The sequence below is a fragment of the Colletotrichum aenigma genome (genome assembly GCF_013390185.1).
Source record: "Colletotrichum aenigma strain Cg56 chromosome Unknown KSG_Cg56_contig08, whole genome shotgun sequence".
Lineage (NCBI taxonomy): Eukaryota > Fungi > Ascomycota > Sordariomycetes > Glomerellales > Glomerellaceae > Colletotrichum > Colletotrichum aenigma.
Window position 1 is genome coordinate 447,685 of NW_023500914.1, and position 22,854 is coordinate 470,538.

At 52.4% G+C, this 22,854-nt stretch overlaps 6 protein-coding genes across 6 annotated transcripts; 4 read left to right on the forward strand and 2 right to left on the reverse strand.

The window, feature by feature from the left end:
* Window positions 1-59: 59 nt before the first annotated feature.
* CGCA056_v011680 (uncharacterized protein) lies at window positions 60-2,198 on the forward strand (the record flags this gene model as incomplete). Its single annotated transcript, XM_037326926.1, has 7 exons — window positions 60-99; window positions 234-320; window positions 386-971; window positions 1,021-1,569; window positions 1,629-1,695; window positions 1,753-1,891; window positions 1,957-2,198. The coding sequence occupies 7 exons, from the start codon at window positions 60-62 to the stop codon at window positions 2,196-2,198; spliced, it is 1,710 nt and encodes a 569-aa protein (XP_037174609.1).
* Window positions 2,199-2,991: 793 nt separating this feature from the next.
* Window positions 2,992-3,763, forward strand: CGCA056_v011681 (putative uridine kinase; the record flags this gene model as incomplete). The annotated part of the gene is made up of 2 exons (XM_037326927.1): window positions 2,992-3,070; window positions 3,132-3,763. The coding sequence occupies 2 exons, from the start codon at window positions 2,992-2,994 to the stop codon at window positions 3,761-3,763; spliced, it is 711 nt and encodes a 236-aa protein (XP_037174608.1).
* A 1,031-nt stretch (window positions 3,764-4,794) lies between these two features.
* CGCA056_v011682 (uncharacterized protein) lies at window positions 4,795-6,540 on the forward strand (the record flags this gene model as incomplete). Its single annotated transcript, XM_037326928.1, has 1 exon — window positions 4,795-6,540. The coding sequence occupies one exon, from the start codon at window positions 4,795-4,797 to the stop codon at window positions 6,538-6,540; it is 1,746 nt and encodes a 581-aa protein (XP_037174607.1).
* A 925-nt stretch (window positions 6,541-7,465) lies between these two features.
* On the forward strand, window positions 7,466-9,886 carry GAOA-0 (Galactose oxidase; the record flags this gene model as incomplete). The annotated part of the gene is made up of 1 exon (XM_037326929.1): window positions 7,466-9,886. The coding sequence occupies one exon, from the start codon at window positions 7,466-7,468 to the stop codon at window positions 9,884-9,886; it is 2,421 nt and encodes an 806-aa protein (XP_037174606.1).
* A 7,558-nt stretch (window positions 9,887-17,444) lies between these two features.
* On the reverse strand, window positions 17,445-17,949 carry fucU (L-fucose mutarotase; the record flags this gene model as incomplete). The annotated part of the gene is made up of 2 exons (XM_037326930.1): window positions 17,445-17,737; window positions 17,799-17,949. The coding sequence occupies 2 exons, from the start codon at window positions 17,947-17,949 to the stop codon at window positions 17,445-17,447; spliced, it is 444 nt and encodes a 147-aa protein (XP_037174613.1).
* Window positions 17,950-18,248: 299 nt separating this feature from the next.
* CGCA056_v011685 (uncharacterized protein) lies at window positions 18,249-22,037 on the reverse strand (the record flags this gene model as incomplete). Its single annotated transcript, XM_037326931.1, has 1 exon — window positions 18,249-22,037. One exon carries the CDS (start codon window positions 22,035-22,037, stop codon window positions 18,249-18,251), a length of 3,789 nt encoding a protein of 1,262 aa, XP_037174612.1.
* Between the last annotated feature and the right edge of the window lie 817 nt (window positions 22,038-22,854).

The window sequence follows — 22,854 nt, forward strand, 5'->3', positions numbered from 1 at the left end:
GCACACGGCCCAGGACTGCAGGTACACGGTTCCCGCCATCGCGGTTCCGCCATCACGAAATGTCTTCGGCGTCACAGAGAGAACCTAGACTTGCGTATGCTGCGCTGAAATCCTGAACTTCAAAATTGGTCATGTTGCTGACTCGGTTATTTCGGCCCATCGTAGATGCCTGGTATGCCGCCAACGTAAGGTCGCTTGCGATCGACAACGCCCACAATGTGGACTTTGCTCAAAGCATGATTTTGAGTGCGTGTACAAGTCGAGACAGCAACGGCCCGGGCTCCGAGCAGGCTACGTATCACGACTGGAGCAGCAGCTTGGTGAGTCTGAACGCTTTTCGCATGACTGGGTCCTTTGGCCAGAATAGTAATCATTTCCGCCGCAGAAGCCATGCAGGCGAGACTAGAACGAGTTGAAGATTATTTGGTGCAGGGTGGCCATAACATGCCGTTCAATATCGAACGCACTCCTGTCTCCTTGCCTTCAGCTGACAACGGCCAATTGGAATCTGATCCGTCCGATCCAGATCTGGCCGAAGTTGGTGGTGATGTCACGCAGGACGTGCTGGAAGCTGCTCCCCAACCTCACCTCAATACCTTCAGCAATGACTCTCCGATACCGTCAGCTACACTCAGCCTCCCTACAGCACATGAAACATTCAGAATATGGTTTCAAAGCTATCACCCTTGGTTTCCTATCTTGCACCACGGTTCCTTCCAAGGATTGTCCACCTTTGAGAGCTCCGACCAGGAACTAATCTGCAAAGCTGTTACTGCTGTAATAATATTTGATCAGGCCGAGAGTTTGCCATGGCATCATGCAAGAGCCGCGGAGCTTCGCGATCAAGTCCTGCTCCAAGGCTTTGCAACCTCGTCGCTGCAGTCTGTCCAGGCTCTTTTGGTTCTGTCTAATCATTTGTACACCAGCGGGAAACTCGCAGAATTCTGGAATTTATTGGCGGTCTGCAAGAGGTACACACCCACAGAATCGAGAGACGGAGGAATGCTTATCTGAAGACAGAATACTTGCTCATCCCAATCTCCAACGCCACGGAGTAAGCCCCTTGTACACCTATACATCCAGAGCACAGATGGCACAGCGTTACGCCGCGAGTAGTAATGTAGTCAAAGAGGAAGCAAGCCGAGCTTTCTGGATGGTTGAGATGTTGGATGCAATCTCGACCCTAGGACTCCCTTATTCCATGCCGTACTCGCCATCGCCCCTGGGTGCTAGCCTGCCCTGCCTTGAGTCTCAATGGTCGACTACACCGACAGTGATAGAGCGTTCTGATTCAGAACCGCGGTATGCATCGGGATTTACCCTCTGCATCATGCTTTCAGTGGAGGAGCTCAAGGTTGTCCGCGAGTTTCTGGGGAGATCCTATGAGTTGGACAAGCTGGATCAGAGACTTGACTGGCAGTCCGAAGCACAAAGATTAGACGAGAGACTTACAAATTGGCGCGAAGAATTCGTTGCTGCAGTATTTCAGCTCATCAATTATGAGAAAGGACATTTGCCCCGAGGCGAAATGGAGTCTTTTTTTACGCTTACCAATTGTATACTCAATGAGTACGTTGATCATTCCCCCTCCCAAAACTTGCCATGAGGTGCCTAACCTAAGCTATCAGGGCAATCATCGTTTTGCTTCAGCAGATGGCGCCCATGCCGAAAGGAATAGAGACGACCTTTGAACATGTGCGAACACCTCATCGTTTTCTTTCGCTCCTTACAGCTGACAATCATTTGTTACAGTGGGCATTCGCCACAACTAGATGCACCTACGCCTGTGAAAATTTGACGGCCAAGGTGCGCCGCATAGGAGCAGACCAGCTTGGACGCGAATCGCCTTATCTGATATCACCACTGTTTGTATCGGCGCGCTTCTATATAGGTAAGCCTCTCGCGATTTCTACAGCCAATGCTCCCAAAGACTAACTCGGCGGTAATTGAATCAAGTATACTCCAAGGCACTTGATGCGGATGTCCCCGCAAACCTCCATACCCTGGCCTTCATCCTCCATGCGTGTGGAAAGCGCTGGCCTTTGGCACAACTTTACGAAACAATCATTAGAACTGCTGTAGCGGAACATCGAAGCCCAATATCTGAGTGTGTATTGCCCGTTGAGTTCTACGACTTCCGCTATACTACCTTGGAGATTACAGAGTTGCTTCAAAGTGCTGGGACGAAGTTGACGTAGTGTGAAATTATTTTGGGTCATTTAGCAGTGTGGAGGAAAACTTGACTGAATAAATGAGAAAGAACACGAATTGGATTGTTTCCACCTGCGTGGTATGACCGGATCATTCATGTGAATCCTTTTCTTGCTGTCTCCACGCGTCGCGAACCTCCAATTGAGATACCCCGCCATGACCAGCTCTTCGGGGCAAGTGCCTCTGGTAAGATCCGCGGAAACAGCAGGGTGACCACGAGCTCACAAGATTGGTGGTGGTATCGGGTCATTTGCGCATCCCTGCATGAATCCACGGGAAGCGGCGTGGACACGGCCCGTGACGAACAAGCAGATCATCGACCGCTCCAGCTAACGCCGAGAAAGAGGATTCTGGTCGCATCATTTTCGACCAGGCGTTTTCTTATATCAAACGTCTAGCTGTACTGAGAATATTACGGATAGGCTAACTGGAGACATAGGTAAGCTCTACTAGAGCCATCATCAAAGAAGACCGATGCATTGCGATCGCTGACGTTGAACTATTAAGCTTCATATTACACATGATAAACCCACTTTTTTCTCTGGCTGCAGATGACCTTCCGTCGGACTTGACACGGTCCGGCGGCGATCGTGGTGGAATGGTGCAAGTCAGGAACGACCTCAAACAAGTGCCGCAAAAGCCGCGTTATTTCGAAGATATCAGTGAGCGGCACGAAGGTACATATTTGAGGAACAAACAAAAGCGCCGTCTTCAACTCGCTCTGTCTGCCACCCTTCGTTGAAACTTTGCCTCCATAATTACAGAAGCAACCCATCTAACATGACGCTCAAGAGACAAACCGATGTGGAGACAGATGTGTACACTACGCAGCTCAACCGATTGGCTGCGAAGGTTCTCCGTACGTTTCACCGACGTAAACTGAAGGGTTTGTCGAGCAATAAGGCTAATAAACAGTATAGGCTTGCATGAACTACATGATCCCAGCGGCCGTGTTATGATTGCGATATCTGGTGTTCCGGGATCAGGCAAAACGACTTTGGCAACAGCCTTAGCAGCAAAGCTCCAGAGTGCACAACCTAAAGAAAACTTTGTTGCCATGATACCCATGGATGGTTTCCATCTGTATAGATCACAGCTAGCAGCAATGCCTAATCCAGCTGAAGCAATTCATCGTCGGGGCGCTGCGTTCACCTTCGATTCGGGGCGGTTTCATCGCCTGGTGCAAGCCCTCCGAGACCCAGTGACCGACGCCAAACCCAACATCTTCGCTCCGAGCTTCGACCATGCGGTGAAGGATCCTGTGGAAGACGACATTTGCGTACCAAAAGAGGCTCGCATCATAGTCTTCGAGGGGTTGTACTTGAGTCTTGACAGAGAACCTTGGCGCTCTGCTGCGAGTCTAATGGATGAGTTGTGGTTTCTGAATATTGATCGCGAGCTGTCTCGGGCAAGACTGGTAGAGCGCCACGTTGCTTCAGGCATTGTTCCGGACCGCGCGGCTGCGGAGCATCGCGTGTCTAGCACAGACATGTTGAACGCTGATGATATCATCCAACATCGCCTGCCTGCACACGAATATATCGAGTTCTGACGCTGACTGGCTGGGCACATGCCGTATGCATTGGCTTAGCTGGAACCCGGGTTATTGGGTAAAAGCTATTGATACGTGGGGAGTGAGGGTTGCAGATGGATAGGTACTCGACAGGACTTTTAGTCAACCTTCATTTGATCAGTCAACTCATCTCATGAATCTCTTCGATGTCACAAATGCAAACGTCAGTGAATAATTCTGTACCTAATTCCAAGCACGGCACCAAAACTCTAAATCCACGGATCGGACTAGGTCCATGTAAAATTAGCTACAGGCAGCCAGGCGACCCCGAAGCCCGACCTCTCCTCTTCGCATACTCATCAAGTCTCGTGGCAGATTGGGTACTAGCCGTCACTCAACGTTCTACTGGCACCCGACTTAATGCTCGGTATCGCATTTGACTTCTTTGTGCTGTAGCTCTGCCGATACCAGTCAACGCAGTGGCTGTCAACACGAGTTGTGGCGGAACGGAGCACAGCCCGAATCAAGACTAATGCCTTCAAGTGTCAACCGATGTCATGGAGGCTAACGTTCAGCCACTTCAGAGTGAGTCTTTGTTGTCCATGACATACTCTCGGCTCAACCATCTAATACACACAAAGACTCTTTGTGACAATTTTATCTGACAGGTGCCTCCCACGTGGTTCTGTTCTTCCTGGAGTCTCCGACTGCCAAGTCGGCTACCTATTCTGCCTAGCTGCATGGTGTGCCGAGTCCTTGTTTGTCTCCCGAGTCCAGCGACTCTAACTTGACATGTTCGGCCTTCCGGTGCTTGGCTCCTCTCCGCTAGAGCAGAAGTCAGTCCATAACGTACTTTTTCTTTGTGGCTCAAAGGAACGGTTTGCAGCTTGCAATCCTGCCATGGCCTGACAGAGTCCATCGTCGTAACTTTGTGATATATAACTCTTCATACGAGTCGTTCATCTCTTCTGTTTCAATCACAGCCTTCACAGCCATTCATTCATACAGCCTCTCCACTCACTTCTTACTAACATTCATTTTTACCAACTCAGCTTCAATCACTTTCCAGCATGCGCACCTTCGCTTCCCTGGCCGCCTTCGCGGCAACTGGTGCTGCTCAGCTCCTCACTCTTTCAGAGCTTGCAAGCATCCCCGCCCCCGCATTGGAGTCCGTTCCTATCGGTGTCGGTAACCAGACCGTCGCAGCATCCAAGCGTGATCTTGGCAAGAAGTTGATTGCCCGCGACTGCGGCGCTCTCCCTGCGGGCAGCGGCCCGGTCCCGTCTCCTGACACGGACCAGGCCTTCCTTGCTGATACCGACTTCTCCAACGCCGCCAACTCCGCCATCACTCCTTCTGGTTGGTACCGGACTTTCCAGAATCTCCAGTCTGCCACCTCAGCCTCGGCATACCAAGGCTACAGCACTTACGCGACTTACGATCCTTCTCTCTGCGCAGCAGACTGTGCCAAGATTGATGGATGTGCCGCTTTTAACATCTTCTTCGAGCGCGACCCGACCGTCGATCCCGCCGCTAGCTGTCCCAACCCCAGCAGCACAACTGTGATCAAGTGCAGTTTCTGGGGTGTCGGCATTGGGCCATCTACTGCCACGAACAGCGGTGGTTGGAGAAACGACTTCCACATCATGGTTGCCGGCTCCAATGGATACCAGCTCACCGCTCCTGACTACCCCGTCTCGGGCTACAACGCAACCTTCACTGACAAAGCTACCATCAACGCTCCTTCAGACTGTAACAGCTACATCACATTCAAGGCTCACACCAACAACGCATACGACCCTTCCCTCTGCGCAACTGATTGCGCCGCTCAGGCACAAGAGACCAACCCGTTCAACGGTCTGAGGTGCCATTTCTTCACCAGCTACCTCCTTGTCAAGAATGGTGTCACACAGGCTCAGATCTGCGCTCTCTACTCTCGCACCTGGGACAAGGGCTATGCCGTTAACACCGGGTACACCTCCGGCAGCGATGTTTACACCATTCAATACGCTTACTCTTACTCTCTCACCACCGACCCTGGTACTTTCATTTGCCCTCAGGGCAACTCTGGCTCTTTGACATCTGTTGTTGGCGTCACGAGCAGCCTGACAAATCTTGCTGCCATCACTAGTAGCACATCTATCCCAGCTATCGCCCTCACAACCTCCACCACCAGCAAGCCTTCCACGTTGTCGACATCCGTCAAACCCACCACCTCCGCAGTGACTGGTGGCTCTTCCAGTGCCGGCCCCATCTCCAGCTGCCCGAACCCATCCAGCTATGTAGTCGGCAACAACGGCGGCCTGTACGCAGTCTGCCCCGATACCGACTTCATGATCCCCAGTCCTCAGATATACTATGGCTACACCTCCAACAAGGACTGCGCAACCCAATGCGAAAAGACTTCTGGCTGCACCAAGGCTGTCTACAGGCCCTCCACCCAAATTTGCTACCTCAAGGGCAGCCCCAGCGTCGCCGCCTCCAACTGGAACGTCAACTCCGGCTTCCAGACCCTCGTCAAGGTCGCCGACAACACTCCCCTTACCCAGTGCCTGGCACCGACGTACACCGTCACCGTTCTCAAGACTGTGTACACGGTCTGCCCCAGCAGTGACTTCACCAACAACCCTGCCACGGATATTTGGTACGGTGTTCTCTCCGACACCGCCTGCATCTTGCTCTGCAAATTGAAGTCTGGATGCAACAAGATTGTGTACAACCCTTCCACATGGACGTGCTACAACAAGGGCAACCCGTCTCTGTCCAGTGCTGGGTGGCATGTCGACAGCAAGTTCCGCACCATCTATGTCAACTAGAAGGATGGATTTGACTGGAGTGAGAAGCAGTATTTGTTGCGATAGGCATTTTTTTCTTTTGTACAACCTGTACATAAACATAGACAAAAATCTGTATACTCCATTACACTTCATCGACCTTCACCATTCAGATGTACCTCCAAACTGCCGTGAGTCTTGTATCATCGACGTCGGCCTAAACTCATTGAAGCAGAATGCCTCAAAAGAAAGCCAACAAATACTTAGCCCGTTGAGTTTAAGCTGCCGACCTGGAAAGACTCGTATAGTTTATTACTGATCGTCGAAGGTCCCCGTGCTCGTGCACAGCGACAACAGCTACGTCTGGCATGGCTTAGTCAAAGCAATCAATAGTGTCAACCATATTTCAACGCTAAGCCGAGCCACATCCGCATCTTGTCCGCTAAGAGACGTCCGTCAAATTGACTACCCCTTTCATCTTGTTCGACACGGACATTATCTGCCAAAGAACTATCCCAGAAGCTATCGGCTGCTTCCAAGGCTCGGCGTTATTCGTCGCAGACTGCCCACATCTTAAATTCACCGCAGCCACGGTTGGCGGTGCCATAATTCGAGCCTAAGTTTCATGATTCCTGTTATGTGATTGATCCGCTTATGAGAGAAGGCCTCAAATAGAACTTTACGATCGGCTTCTCAGCTCTTGAGCAAGCCCACGTGTTTCATGCTAGAGCCAACAGGCAAGATGCACCGTTCGATCCAGCAGATAGCCGCTCGTATTTCTTTTAGAAGCTCGGCGATGGGATATTGCACCTGCGGTTGACTACGGTGAGCGGAAGGCTTCCTGTCCGTACGTCATTAGGTAGTTCGGCCCGAGGAGACTTTCAAATAGGGGATCTCATCCCCACTCCCACTGATCGTGAGATTGTCGCCGCTGTCTCACGTCGCTCTTTCGCAAACAACCGGCATCATGGGCGGAACCACACTCTTTTCTTTCCTTTTTCTGTCTTTGTCACTAATTCAGACTTCACGAGCCCAACTCTCGAGTTGTCCATCTGCCGAGGAGAACATCACCGCAGCCGACGGCTCTTCCACCTGGGCCGTCTGCCATCAAACCGACTACCAGGGAACAACGACCAAGTTCGTTGACACTGTCGCCACATTGTTCGACTGCGCCCAAGCCTGTAGCCAAGATCCCCAATGTGACAAGGCAGTCTACGACAAGGCCAACTTCGGCTGCCATCTCAAGGCTAAGGATGGTCTCACATGGGCCACAGACGCTCGCTTCACGACCATCAGACTCGTATCCAAGCTGAGCAATGGCGCACCTATCCAATCTTGCCCAACTGGCGCAACGAACGTCACTTCCTCCGGTGCCATTTTGGCAGCATGCCCAAACACAGATTATCAAGGCACCACGGTTCGGGATGTTGACGGAGTTACATCAATCGAAGCATGCGCTATCGAGTGTGGCAACGACTCATCCTGCTCCAGAGCCGTTTTTCAAAAGTCAAGCTCGAAGTGCTACATCAAAGCGGAACCGAAAGAACTTCAGTGGGCATACCAGCCTGGCTTTGACTCGATAAGCAAGGTCTCTGTCCTCGCAGATGGTGACGGCATTACCAGCTGCTCAGGCGGCTACTCCAACATCACCACCCAGAACGGCGCTAGCTTCGCTACTTGCAAGAACGCAGACTTTACTGTCCCTAGCGTCAACATTATTGACGGCTGTGCTTCCGTTCAAGCTTGTGCCGAAAGCTGTACCACGAACCAGGACTGTGTCTATGCCGTCTACGATATGCATAACAGTGTTTGCCACATCAAAGGAACTGTTGCCGCCGCGTCAGATTGGAAGTTCAACCGTCAGTTCACCTCCCTACAGATGATCAAGGCTAGCACGTCCAAGGCTACGTCAAAGGTCGGCCGGTGGTCGGATGTGATCCAGTTCCCGATTATCCCCGTTGCTGCCTACGTCGTGCCGGCTCAGCCTTCCTCATCGAGACTTCTTGTGTTCTCGTCATGGGGTGACCGCGCATTCAGCGGCCCTACTGGCATCACGCAGTTCGCAGACTACAACTTCCTCACCGGCGCCGTCTCTCAGCGGACTATCACAAACACAAAGCACGACATGTTTTGCCCTGGAATCAGCTCACTTGCCTCTGGCAAGATCGTCATCTCTGGCGGCGAGAATGCCGAAGCTGTTAGTTTATACGACCCTGCTACGAACAAGTTCACTCGCGCAGCCGATATGGTCATCGCCCGTGGATATCAGACGTCAGCTACGTTATCAGATGGCCGCATCTTCACCATCGGAGGATCATTCACAGGCCCCATTGGCGGAAAGACAGGCGAGGCTTATGATCCTGTCCAGAACAAGTGGACTCTCCTCCAGGGAACCGACCCTACTCCGCTATTGACGACTGATCGCGAGGGGCCGTGGCGTGAAGACAACCACGCGTGGCTTTACGGCTGGCGCAACGGTTCCGTCTTCCAAGCTGGCCCTAGTAAAGCGATGAACTGGTACAGCACCAACAATGGCGGCTCTGTTTCTCCAGGAGGCGTCCGCACGAACGTCATGGACCAGATGTGCGGCGTCAACGTCATGTTCGATGTTGGAAAGATTCTTACTGCAGGAGGAAGCCAGGATTATACCGACAGTGATGGCACGAAGGCAACCCATCTCATCACCATCACGGATCCCGGTGTGCCAGCGACTGTGGAGACTCTCCCGGATATGAACTTTCCTCGTGGCTTTGCGAACGCCGTCGTGCTTCCAGACGGCAAGGTCATCGTAACGGGCGGACAGCGCCGGTCCTTAGTCTTTACTGACACAGATTCTGTGCTGATCCCGGAAATCTGGGATCCCAAGACAAGGGGCTGGACTCAGATGGCTCCTGCTACTGTTCCGCGCAACTATCATGCCGTCGGCATTCTTCTACCTGACGCTACGGTCTTCGTGGGCGGCGGGGGTATGTGTCCTGCTGCCCAGGGCAGCGACCTGTCTTGGTGTGACCGCGCCAAGGATCACTTTGACGGCGAGATCTTTTCTCCGCCTTACTTGTTCACCGCCGCGGGCGAATTGGCAAAGCGGCCTGTGATTTCGAGCATCTCCGCCACTTCAGTCAAGGTTGGATCCTCAATCACGATTACGCTTGAGGGTGGACTTGATGGTGCCTCATTTGCGATGGTTCGGATGGGAAGCGCGACGCACAGTATCAACTCGGACCAGCGGCGGGTGCCGTTGACTGATGTCAAGAAGAATGGTGCGGGCAAGTACACAGTGAGACTTCCAAATGACTCGGGTGTTCTCATTCCTGGACCTTGGTATCTTTTTGCAATGTCTAAGGATGGCGTACCTTGTGTGGCCAGAACAGTGTTTGTACCGGCTTGACAAGAAGCGAACTCATCTATAGATGTCCAATAGTATTCTGCTCATACCTACAGAGCATAAGTAGCTTATTAATAATTAATCAAGGATGGTCTTTTTCACAATGTCAAACGCTTTGTAGGTCCCAAAGGCCCAGTTTACAAGATATTTGAACACGAACTCTCTATTGTGTCTATTGCACATCATCGCTCTTCTCCTTCGAAAGACATAGTCTCTATTGTATCAGGCAAGCCCTTTCCAGTCAAGTCACATAATTTGTCTACCTTACACACATATGACCGTTTCCGTGGGCCCCTCTTATTTTCAAGCCATCAGAAAGATACCATTATTCTTCCTGACGTTGAATTTGCGTTTTCTCCGCTCGTCTGGCCTCAACCCGACAATTCCACTGGACCTCTCCTAGGAGGCTCTGTGGGTGCTTCATGCCAACCGTTCCAAATAGTAGCTGAATCTACATCTAGCTCCATCCTCTGTCGAGTCTCAGTGGCATCCATCTCTGCTTTTGCGTAACCTGACATCTGCAATTGGTTTTTCCCAACATGGTGCCGATTGTTTCTTCTCCTGTGTCTTACGAAAAACCAAGACCCAAGCCCAAAGAGCAACACCGCAGCAGCAGCACCGACGCCAATTCCAGCTTTAGCGCCGGTAGACAGACCTGAGGCAGGAGTTGGTGTAGACGTTGCCGATGTCGCCGATGTAGATGCTGGATTCGTCGTAGTCATCGTCGTAATCGCTGTTGGCGCAGATGTAGTAGTCGCCGCTTCGATTGTGAATGATTCGCTCCTGCCCATGTACACGTACGGGGGCCCTACTGCAGTATGGTTGTGTAACATGAGGCGGTACTCTGATTCCGCCAACCTCAAGTCTGATGAAATAGTCCAGTTCCATGACATTTGTGTAGCACAGCTTCCACTAAGTCCGGTATCTTTCCAATTTTCGGTGCCATATTTGAAAGCGTAGCCAACTAAAGCATGTTAGATTATTGACAAAGAATGAGAAGCTGGAGAATATCAACTTACGGATAAGTGTTTCATTAGTTGATTGCAGTACATTCTCGAGCGTCAAATTGATGTGATTGAGATCGCTGACGAGAGGCGGATTGGGTACATCACCACTTGCCCATGTCACAGTAATTGTGTCGCCTTGGCGCAATGTTACTCCTTTGGAGGGAGAGAAGAAGAGAGAACAAGACATTATAGTACCTATCGCCAACTAAGGGGCACAAACAAAAGCATCGCACGATGTTGAAAATGGTGTTGGATAGCCGTTACAATAATTGCAGGGGGTCGCAGTAATTTGTAGCAATTCTGCGGAATCCAAATTGGGAGAAGACCAAGAACCCTGCGCAAATACTACTGCGCCTCATATATACTGCACTTTTGAGTGACTACATAGGCAGCTTTCAGCAGCATGACAAATGATCTACCAAGCTTTCCACAAACATTCAGTAGGACGCCCGCGGTTATCCCTAATTGGACTGTAAAAAGCCTCGTAGGATCAGTTTTGCGGCTGAATCTCAGCGCAGCAACACGGGAACGCTCTGTAACCCAATGAAATTGTGACAGCATTCTTGGTGGAGGTTCTATTTGAAGAATTTTCGCAGCCTGCTTCATGAGGCAATATGCCACTCTGCACCTGTCCAAATCAGGCTGTATGCTACGTTACTTCTGACAGTCTTCCGCTCATATGCAGCTAACGAACTCAAGCACCGTCCTCAGGTCCCGTTATATCCGTCGAAGCAAGTTTAAGGGGTGGACAGGGCGCATAAGAGGGCGGTAATGATGATGTGTAGTTTTGAATGAAGACAGGCGGGGTATGAAGAAGCCTTACAAAGGTCTCGTGACCCTTCCATGCAGGATGAACTCGAGAAAGTAATAATGGAGGTACGTACTGTGCGCTCTTCAATGCCGCGGATAGCGCAACACTAAGTACAACCTACCAGCATGATCATGCACTCGAGGACGTTTGTACCTTCTTACGGCTTACACAGTGAGACGGCGAAAGCAAGTACAGTGTCTATTATTATATCTCTCTCCCACTTTCTAGATCCACTGAGGTTATACATCATACTCCCTACCTCGCAACCGCTTACTTCGCAACCTGGAGAGAAAATGGCGCCGCGCGATCCGAAAGACCATCTGAAGGCATACTTCATTCTTCGCAGCACCGATTATGAGCCAGATTGTTTGATTCAACTTGGCCAACTCGTCGAAGATCCCCTCGCTCCGTACCGCCGCATAGCGTCTCCTTTGAAGCCCATCCCGGCAGACATCATCCACTCATCGGTCAGGCGTGACTGGTACCACGAAGAATCCAGTGATAAGGCGGGTAGCTTCGGAGTTTTCGCACAGTTTTTGACAGCCATCGCAGCAGATATGTCCGCCCAAGCATCGCAAGAGTTTACCCAGTCTTGGAGTGCTGCTCAGATCGAGACTTCGTTCCTCGAGCTTGGAGCAGAAAGAGAGTGTGAATATGTCACCAACAGTGTGAAGGAGGCGGCGGTACAGAAAGTTTTGACACGCGACAGCTTCTTAAAGAGAGCCATTCCTGTAAAAAGGATCATCTACATGGTCACTGGAGTCAAGATAGCGAGGAGTCCTGGCATAACGACATCGGAGACGAGGCGCACACTTGGGGGGTTCGCAAAACTCAGTGACGATCCAGGAACTGGAGGAGCAGTTTCAGCAGGCTTTCAGGGTGGAGAAGATCGATCCAAGAGTACAGTCGAGAGCAGTATGCCATGTGGTGACTTTGTCTTCGCGTACAGGCTACGCAAGGTCCACGTCAGTTTCAGCAACAACGTCACACTTGGCAACGATGTTTCAGGTGGAGAGCTGCATGAGACAGGTGCTGTAAATGTTAATGATGATAGCAGCTACGAGGATGATAGTGACGAAGAGGTTCCTGAAGAATTTGTTGATGTCGATGAATTCGACAGAATTCTGGCTGAGGATGACGACTTTGGGCCGTCTCTTCCTGCTCGGGATACTACAAAGGAAGGAATGGACGAGGATGACAGTGATAAATGTCTAATCATAATGGCAGATTAAGCAGTTTCCATATATTATAACAACTTGTAGCCCAATTGCACTTCTTTTCTTTCAACGCAGACATTGGGAACGGTTTATAAGAAAATGGAGTACATGTTGTCATAGGAAAATATGAATGTGGTATACAAAGCAAGTATGAAAAAAACCGTCTAGTTTTTGTGCAAAGAAAGACACCCTATCCTCACCTCTTCCCTCTCTAAAGTTGAAAAAGTTGTCTCGCCCAACAGTAGGGTCGAGATAGTTGTATCTGTCAATGTCGACCTCCATGCTCATTTGCAGTAGGACGGCTCGAACTACTTCAATCGTCTTGAACTTCAATGAGGGTAGTATCGACATCATGACTTTGTTCGCATCGTAGAACTGGTAGATAATGGCCGCGAGAGACGCCGCTGTAGGCGTTGCAAACGAAGTCCCGGACATAGCTACCCAAAGTCCCTTCTGTTTGGGCATGTCAACGATTTGAATGTCGCCTTTCTTAGCGGCCTCTCTCCGATCCTCGGGCCATATTGACACGACGTTGGTGCCAAGCGTGCTGAAGCAGTAGCTTGGATTTGAGGTTCTGTTCGGGCTGAAGGAGCTTCCGCGGCCGTGATGATCGCTGGCAAATATCTTGAAGACGCCCTCTAGTCTGGCTGGGAATGACACATTGGCCCTCGTATTTCCGAAGTCACCGGCAGCACCAAAAACCAGTACGTCCTGGAATATTGCTTTCCGGATCGCATTCCGCAACTCCTCGGTTTTGATGAATGGGTAGCCAAACGAAATAGATATAATATCTGTTTTCCACTCTTCAATAGCATGCAAAATTGCCTTAGTTGAGGAGGTCCGTCAGCTCAAGTAAGTAGCAAGAACATGGTATGTAAACTTACTGCTGCTACTTTATGTTCACCTTCAGCCTGTGGGTCAGTTCTCATTGAGTCTCGGGACCGAGTGACTCGAGCCACTGAAAGTTCGGCCAAAGGTGCAAGCCGAAGCACGATGCCTGCCATAAAAGTCCCATAACCATCCTCGTCGACTGCTTTCTCACTAGGACTATGATGTTCAAAGTGTAAGGGGCTGGCCCCTAGGCTTGTTCAACGTAGAGGTGCCGTCGATTGACTATTCTAAGCTGAAGAAGGAGGAAAGGACTTTACAGGGATAGGCGCCTAGCAGCAGTGATGCAGACCGGGGCTAGGCGGTGTGCTACAGCAGAATAGTGGATCCGGCGGAGCCGGATCTCGGTAGCTGCTCCGGCAAAGCCGGAGATCTCGGCCGGGCTCTAGCCCGTTACATTACCTCCCCGCTCCCCTCCGGCGGCGCGTCCGTGGCGCTAGAGCTGGGTCTCCGTCGTGCTTTATCGCAGGGCTGTAACGTTGTTCGTAAGCCTCCATCGCTTCCGTCCCCTGGAGCGTCTCGATAGGCTCCCAGGTTCTCTCTGCGTATCCTTCCCACTTAACCAGCACTTCACGGCGTCTCCCACGCCCTCGACGCTTCCAGGCGGCGGCGTTAATACTCTCTATATTCCAGGTCTCCTCGCCTTCGTCATCTATAATTGGGGGCGGCTGCTCGTCGTCTAGCGTTTGCCTAGGTAAAGGGTTGTTACCTGCACGCTTCAGGGTATCCACGTGGAAGCGTGGGTATATAGCTGTTAGCACGTTAAGCTCTACCACATATAGTGAGATAACCTTCGTAACGGTATACTTATGGTGCAACTAATCCAGTTTCTTGCATAGCCTAGGGGACCTGTAACGTCCCACACCCACTTCTGGGCACCCCCCACATTTGGGCACCCCATTTTTGATGCCCTCACCTTTATACACATCAACTTCAACTAAAATTTATATGTATTATGATGCCACGACGATGCAACTTTCGCTGTCACTAGGGTTTTCTGACTCGCTGGATTCTTCTGTGCTACTTTCAAGTTCGCCCGCCTCGATTTGAGCCCTCCGAATAGCCTCAATATCGGCAAACTTCGAATTTGGGCTCATCTTAACCTTCTTCCGTTTCCTGGCCCTACTGGCATCAACCTCTGCCTGTAGTGCCTCAATCTTTCGTTGGGCTACTGCCAGTTGGTATGCCTTCTCATCAAAGCCCTTCTGAACCTTCCGAAAAAGCAGGCGCTGCGTATGCTCATCGTTATCCAGCTTGCTGAATAGGCTGAACTGATCCTGAAGCTCATCCCTCTTCTGAGGGGTTGACCAAGGGACTGCTGATGTATCTACCGCCCACTTTTCGCTTGTTTTACCATCAGAGAGCCCTTTGCAGACCTGACCAGCTGGTTTAGCAGGGGTTGATGTGTTCTCAAGCAGCAGAGGGCTCATGAGGGGTCTAGCCATACTGACAGGCCACAAACCAGTCCATTTCCAGCCACTGATGATGTTCTTGCTTGTCAGGGCTGCCTTACGCGCCTTACCATAGCATACAACGAAATTTCTCTTGCCTACAACTGTACCAGCATCCCATTCAGCTAGTAATCCAAGCTCCTTCTTGTATGCTGCCTTGAGGGGCCCAAAAACCGACTGATCAAGTGGCTGAAGGACGTGTGACGTGTGTGCTGGCAAGAACAGCAAGTGTATCTTGTTCCTGAAGCATGTATACATAAAAGCAGTAGTCTCATGGCTTCTATGACCATCCAAGATCAATAATCTGACCTCTGAGGGGTCCCCTGGCTGGGTTGAAGGGATGAAGACCTCTGTTAACCACTTAACAGCTGTAGAGTCTGAAGTCCACCCGTTTTCTGTAGCTGTGAACTTCCAGGATTCGTATGGCGTCAGATCTAGAGGAAACCACTGCTGCTGGACATTCTTGCCCTTATATATAACAAGTGGAGGCAGTGCCTTGCCAGTTGCAGAGATACACTCGATCAGAGATGTCCAAGCACGCGATCCAGGCTGTTTCTTGCGGATAGAACGAGTTTCTGATGATCCAAGAACAAGCCCATTTGATCCTCTGCCTTCTAGAATACCAGTCTCATCCATATTGTATCGATTAGAGGCCTTGATGGCTATGATCTCAGGTATGGCGAGGTGCTTAAACCATTGCCTGATTACATTAGTTGAAGCTCCATTGATACGCTGGGAATCGATTGCTCTGCTTCTTTGGACCCTTACAGATGGGTTTCTCTTAATAAAAGACTGCACCCAGTTCTTTCCAAGAGGCTGGGAGTCTCCATGGACCTGTAGGATGCGTTCAGCAAAGTCCTTGAGTTGTTGATAGGTTGGAGGCAGGCCTAGGGCAGCCTGAATTCGAACCCATTCAGCCAGGTGGCTTTCCTGGGTTGGAGAAAGCCTTTGCAGATCAGAAAAGGCAATATCTCTTGCCTGGGTGCCATGGATTCGAGATTGGAGAGTTGTTCTTGGAACACCATACTGTAATGAAGCTTTTCGTAGGCTAGCACCAGCTGCGATAGCCTCAAGTGCCCGAGAAATTTCATCTTCTGTATACTGACGCATTCGGTAGTTATTATGCTTCACAGAAAGAATGGTGATGATTGAGTGAAAATTGGTAAATCTATTCAAGTTTGAAAATGGCGGTGAGTATTTTCGATGAGGCATTTTAGGGTGGCCGAAATGTGGGGGTGGCCGAGAAGTGGGTGTGGGACGTTATCGTGCGGCTTGGAGGAAGCGACGGACGTTCGTGTTCTCGATGGAAGTTTGGAGGTAAGTCGGCGAAGGGTTGAACTGGGTGGTGTCGATAGTGCTGAAGATGAAGGATTCCTCGTCGCTAATCCCGTGAGCATATTGCGTTCCGATTTTTCAACTACGGTAGACCTTACCCTTTGGTGACTTCCGCTCCGACATCAATGCCAAATCCAAGAATGCTCAGAAATTTTGTTAAGATGGAGAACCTCCCACTTCGCATCTTGTCTTTCGTATACCTAACGCTTCTCTTCTGCGTTCTGAAGACCCCATCTTCCTCCAGCGGCGGGATGCAGGAAATCGGAAGATGCGGCTTCTTAACCGATGTGATGGTGTTGCCGAGCTTGATCGGTCCTTCCGGTGGGTAGTCCCATGTCGGTGCGTAAAAGAAGACGAATTCACGGTTCGCCATGATAGCTAAGAAGTAAGAAGGCGGTCCGCTTCTCTGTAATCAAGAGTCGTCTCGAGCGTGAGATCGTGCGGGGCAAGACGATGCAATATCGTCAGCACGATTTAGCTGTGTCCTTTGCTTGGCGAAAACCGCGCATACAGCCTGCTTGAGATTGGCCTGAACCTGCAGCCACGGGGCACATCGGCCCCTCTTCGTGCAGCGAGTTACTGTCTTCTCACTAAGAAGATCGGACTTTAGGCCAATTCCCGAATCATGGAGTGGAGCGCTAACCATTGGTGACATTCGTTATGATTGCAAATTTCCTAGAACGCTTCGTCGAATCAGCAAAGAATTGCTAGTGAAGGAAAGCGAGGTGCGAATGATTTTTTGGTTCTTCGTCTATACCGATCAACTTCTTTTTGTGGCTTTTCCCATGCTTCTTTCATATCATCATGACTGTCTCTCGTTGATCTGCCATCAAAAATCGTACTTTATTTTACTTAAATCTCCTCAGCAATAGGGGTGACGCCCTTCTTCAAGATAATGTTGCCATACTTCCTCGTCTCGCCCGTCGAAACAATCGCAAAAGCCTTCCTGGACCTCTCGTAGAACGCAAACCTCTCCAGCTTCTCAATCTCGCCGTCGTACTTGAGCGATTTCCTGAAGTCGCTCTCGACGCTCGCGTCAAAGGTGTCGCCCTTGACGACCTCCATCATGATGACGGGGACGACGCCGTAGTTGTCGAGCTCGAGGAGGGGGGAGATTCCAGCGAGGAGTCTGGAGACGGTGATGCCTTTTCTTTCAATCAGAAAACTTTCAACTTTTTGGCGGTCATGATGAAGATGAAGACTCACCGTCAGCCCTCAAGACGGGAATGTGAGGCGGGCAAATGGAGTGCGCCGGGAAGTGGGCGTCAGCCAGCACGATCTCGTCGCCGTGGCCCATTTCGGCGAGGACCTTGAGGAGGTCGGGGGAGATAACGGGGGAGATTCCTTTCAAAACCATTTTGACGACTCGGTGAGATTGGTGTTGCTGGAGGTGAAGAAGGTGAGTGATGTGTTAGAGGGATGAGGTGTCGTTTTTGACCTTGAAGGTTTGCGGTGCGGTGAAGCTGCTGCTGTCCCCACGCCGGTTTCGAAAATGTGGGGCCGCTCCCTGAGATCCAGATCTTCCAGGGGACTGCGTGAGATTGACGACTCTCGGGCCAACAACAAACTTGTCGATGTTTGAGCAAACACATCGAGCAAACATTGTGGATGCAGGATATGTGTATTGAACATTAATGAATACATGGAATTTCAGGATTACTTTTGCTCATCCCACGGAATCCACCCCTTCTTCCCCAGCGCCTTCAGCTTCCCCTCATAAACCACACCCAGCGCCCTCATCTCATCCTCATTCGCGCCCGTCCAATCGCCCATCATCCCCAACACATCGCCCGCAACGCCCTCATCCTTCGGGTCCTCCGCCGCAAGTAGTAGCTCTCCGACGACCTCCATCCGCAAATACTCCGCCAGCGTCGGCTCCCACGAGGCCCACGCGGCGTGCATCCGGCCCAGCTCCACCGCGAACAGCGCAAAGCCCGTCTTGCTCCGCGCCCCCACCACGTCGCTCTTGAGATACGCAAAGTCTTCGTGGTACGGCCCCCGTCGGCTGCCGAGCTCCTCGATGAGGTCTGAAAGCGCGATGACATAGGCCACAGAGTCGTCGAACGTGGCAGCATGTCGGGCTGAGGTGAAGGGTAGCGGCAGGATCTCGACCTTGAGCCGGAACACGTTGGGCAACGTGGGAGCGCGCCCCGGGCCGAGCCGCATGTCGTTGATGCTTGCAATGATGTCGTTCACCACGGGGACACAGTTGTCGCGCCAGCTCTTCCAGTGCTGTGGGCTCGACATCCGCTCCGAACACAGCCGACGGGCTAGCGCGTCCACCAGTTCGACGCGCTCATTCTGGAGGAACTTGTTCGCGGCCGCAAGCACAAATTCCCGCACCGCTTTGAAGTCCACCCCTTTGCCGTTCTCCAGCTTTGACTTCATCCACACGGCGGGACGCTGTAAGACCGCCGCGGCAATATCGAGCCCGAGAGAAGACGCATGGAACCCGGGATTGTTAAAGTGCTTGAGCCAGTGCTTGCCTTCGTAGCTGTTGAGCAGGTCCCGGTCTTTCTTGACTGCCTCGGTGACCTGTGTGATGCCTGGCGAGGGATCGATATTGACCAAAGTCATCTCCCGCAGCATCGTGAGCAGCGATACAGGCATGTATAATGTGCAGTCCTTGAACATGGACGAAAGCACCTTCGGATTGACAGGGCAGCGCGGAAGCGTCTCCCCATCATCGAGTGAAAAGCCGTTCTTGGTAAGAAAAAGGTCCATCCACCTCGCCTTCGTGGCAGCAGATCCCTCCAGCGCAGCCACGACCAACCCCGCAATCCTCGCCCTATCCTCATCACTCAACTTCGAGTTCTTCGTCTGAGCAAGAAGTATCTCCATCAGGGGCGTCTCCTCCCCGACCTCAGGAAGCCCAGCCGCCCACTCTTCCTCCAAGTACGGCCTACGCTCGCTCAGCTGCGCCGCCGCAGGGACGACGTACTTCTCCAGCGCGTCGAGCACACGCTGCCGTAATTCAGGAGGGCAGGAAGGGACCTCCATCGTGCTGATCAAGCTGTCCACAATCGTGATTCTCGCATCAATGTGCCTCGCCTCGGAAAGCAGCGACGTGAGGATGTCACAGGACGAGACCGCGTCGATGAAGCGGTTGTTATTCAGCACCTGCGCCATCATCTTGATGGTCGTGACCTTGATCGCCGGGTTCTGCTGTGCCTGCGCCTTACTGCCCTCCTTGACGAACGGGCGCGCGTTCTGCTCGCGCATCTTGTCCCGCATCGCGTTCGCCATGGTAAAGAGGAACTCCTTGGCGGCCTTGGCGGGCAGCGAGCGGAGGAAGCTCACGTTGATGAGCTGGCGGTGCCACGAGCTGTTCTCACCGCCGTCCATGATGAGGTTCCGAATAAAGGGGCACGCAAGCGCTGGCTGGTCGCTGTTCGCCACTCGCAGGACGATGGTGACGATGTTGTACATCTGGGCATTGAGTCTCTTCGCGCCGAGGCGCTCTCGCATGTTGTCCATAAGCCACTTGGCCAGCTCAGCCAGGAGTTTCGGGGTGGCGTCGCGGATGCCGTTCAGGATGTAGACGGCCTGGACCTCGACGCTGTTGGACGAGTTGAGGAGGGCCGTTGAGGTTCTGCTGTGGAGGAGCGCCTCCAGCTCGAGTAGCACGTCCATCGTCGGTTTCCAAAGGATATCTGTAATCTCTCGCGCGTGATCTTCCGAGCCACCGGCCTTGGCGATGTTCTCGAAGGATTCGACGGTGTCTTTGTGTAAACGGAAATCGGCCACGGCCTTTGGCAGTCGGAGCACGCTGAGCCATCTGGAGCGGTCGAAGCCCGGCTCCTGCACGACCATAGTCGCTGTCTGGGTGAGATCAAACAGGATCCTGTTTGCGATATCGACGTCCTTCTTGATAGATGCAAGTGTCGCTTTCTCCGCCGCCGGGGTATCCTTCTCCGGGATGCCACCTAGAAGCGCAACTACCTCCGTCGTCTCCCACACTTCGCTGCTGTAAAGGTGATGGACTGTGAGTGAGTCCTTGTTGAACCGTCGTGCCCAGAGCACCGTGTCCGCGAGCATCTCGAGGTCCCCGGCCGCGACGCACAGGTTCATCGCCGATTTGGTCCAGAAGGCGCGGTGTATAGGCTCGCGCGACTGCTGCGCCGCCTTCTTCCTGTCCTCGACAATCCGCCGCACGCGATCGAGCCAGGCCGTGTCCTGCGCCCCAGCCTTTGACTTGCGAATTAACAGGGACCGAAGGATCTCGGCGTCGCCGCAGCGATCATTGTCCGGACCTCTCCTCTGCCTCAACACCGACGTGTTGCGGCCGTATCCACTGGGTTCAAAGAAATCGCCGGCCGGGTATGCCTTTGCCAGCCTTTCGAACAGGGCTTGGGCATTCTCGATATCGATCGAGAAGAACACGGACACAGGCCAGAGATCACTCTCAACCGGCAGGTTTCTCAGCCGAGCGATCCCTGAGTCCGAGTCATCCTCAATGTCGATGCCGTATCCGTGGAGATGTCGCAATGCCAGCCTGAGAAGCTCGAACCGCGCTTCCGGAGCCATTCTCCTGGGTGTGACGATGATGTTATGCACTGTCCCCAGAGTAGCCTGCTTCTCACAGGCCTTCTTCCCAGCCGGATACAGCTCCAGCAAGTGCACCACATGCGCCTTCATCACCTCCTTCCGCTCCTCCTTCGCGGTCTTCCATTCGCGAATGGCATACTGCAGCAAACTGCTCTCTACCACGTTCGGGCGCCGGCCGAGCTCATCTGGATACTTGCGCGCCACGCTGACCACATACTCCAAGAACTTGTCCCTCGTCGCCTCGGCCGCCCTCTTTTTCACCAGACGCCTGAGCAAAGGCAACGCGAATTCCTGGTAAAAGTCCCTCGGGATCTGCGCCTCCTCCTCCCGATCGACAATCTTCTCAAACACCTGCTCGTGAAGCTTCATATTCCCCTTGAACACCGTCCGGTCCGCCGAGAGCGTCCTGTGCCCCTCATCCACCTCAAACACGCGCGCAAGGAAGTTCTCCTCATACCTCTCCCGATGACCCCTCGAGAGCGCCTTCTGCTGGAACGACGTCCACTCCGCCCCATCCGCCTCCCACTCCTCCACGACCTCTAGCTCGCACGCCGGTATTAGGTCCTGGTAGTACACCCTCAGCGGCCGCTTATCCTCCCTCGCCTCGTCGTAGAGCAGCCTCACGAGCTGTCCCATCCCCGCGCGCCGCTCCGCGCGGAAGTTCTCCGCGGACGCGGTGCGGCCCAGCCAGCGGCAGAGGACCTGCACGTCCTTGACGCTGAAATCGGCCATCAGCGCCGCGAGGCCGTCTGCGCCGCCAACGGCGGTCCACAGCGGGAGGAAGCTGTCGGCGCGGCGGAGTGCTTTGCCGAGGGTTGCGATGGCGGCGGTGCGTGTACCTGCGTGCTCTGTCTGGCGCAGGTCGGCGACGACATCTGCGGCGTTTGACCGCTTCATGTTGGGGTGTGTAGCGGAAGTGTGTTTTGTTGGGCGATGTATGATTTTTCTTGTATTCATCGTGGGAGGTGTATTGTTTTATTGAACTGGAGGCGAGTCTAAGGCTCAGCCTCTTGCTTTCGTGATTGGAATAATGACTCTCCGAAATAAATACTCACGAGGCTCACCTGCAGACACGAGAACTAGGGATTGTATGACTCTATTCGCCGGCTAGGCTGCCATTGACGATGTTGATCATGTACGCGAGAGGCGCAAGAGTCTAGTCTAGGCTACATTCGGATCTGAGTCAGAGTGGGATTCTGGATTCCACCACGAACAACAACTCGACGGTGTGAGACTGGATCAACGCTCTCAATTGAGGCCAATCTTGGGAAATCGAATTGGTTTCTCCTACATCATGGCACATTTTGGCCTCCATCGTGAGCGTCTGCAGCACAGACGTAAATGCGGCGTCACCGTCATCGGGCGTAACCTCTTACCTCAGGATTGAGATATTACCCACGACACCAACTAATGGTCCACGAACAAGGAGGCCGCCAATCCATTCCCTGATCCCATATTCCCCCTTTCTTCGTCCGATCTTTTCCTCACTTGTATATTCAATGTCTGTCACGTAGTCATCCGGCAATTGGAGGTTGTCCGCCCACCTGCCCGAGCCACAGCCTCAACCTGAGCCGCAGCATGTTTCGGAATGAGGAGCGGGGTCAATATACAGCAGACGGACGACACGCGCCATCAAGTGGCGGTGCGTGGGACGTTCACTCAGGAGAAGGGAGGCACGCAGGTTTAAAAAGGGCTCGGGACGCTTCTCAAGGAC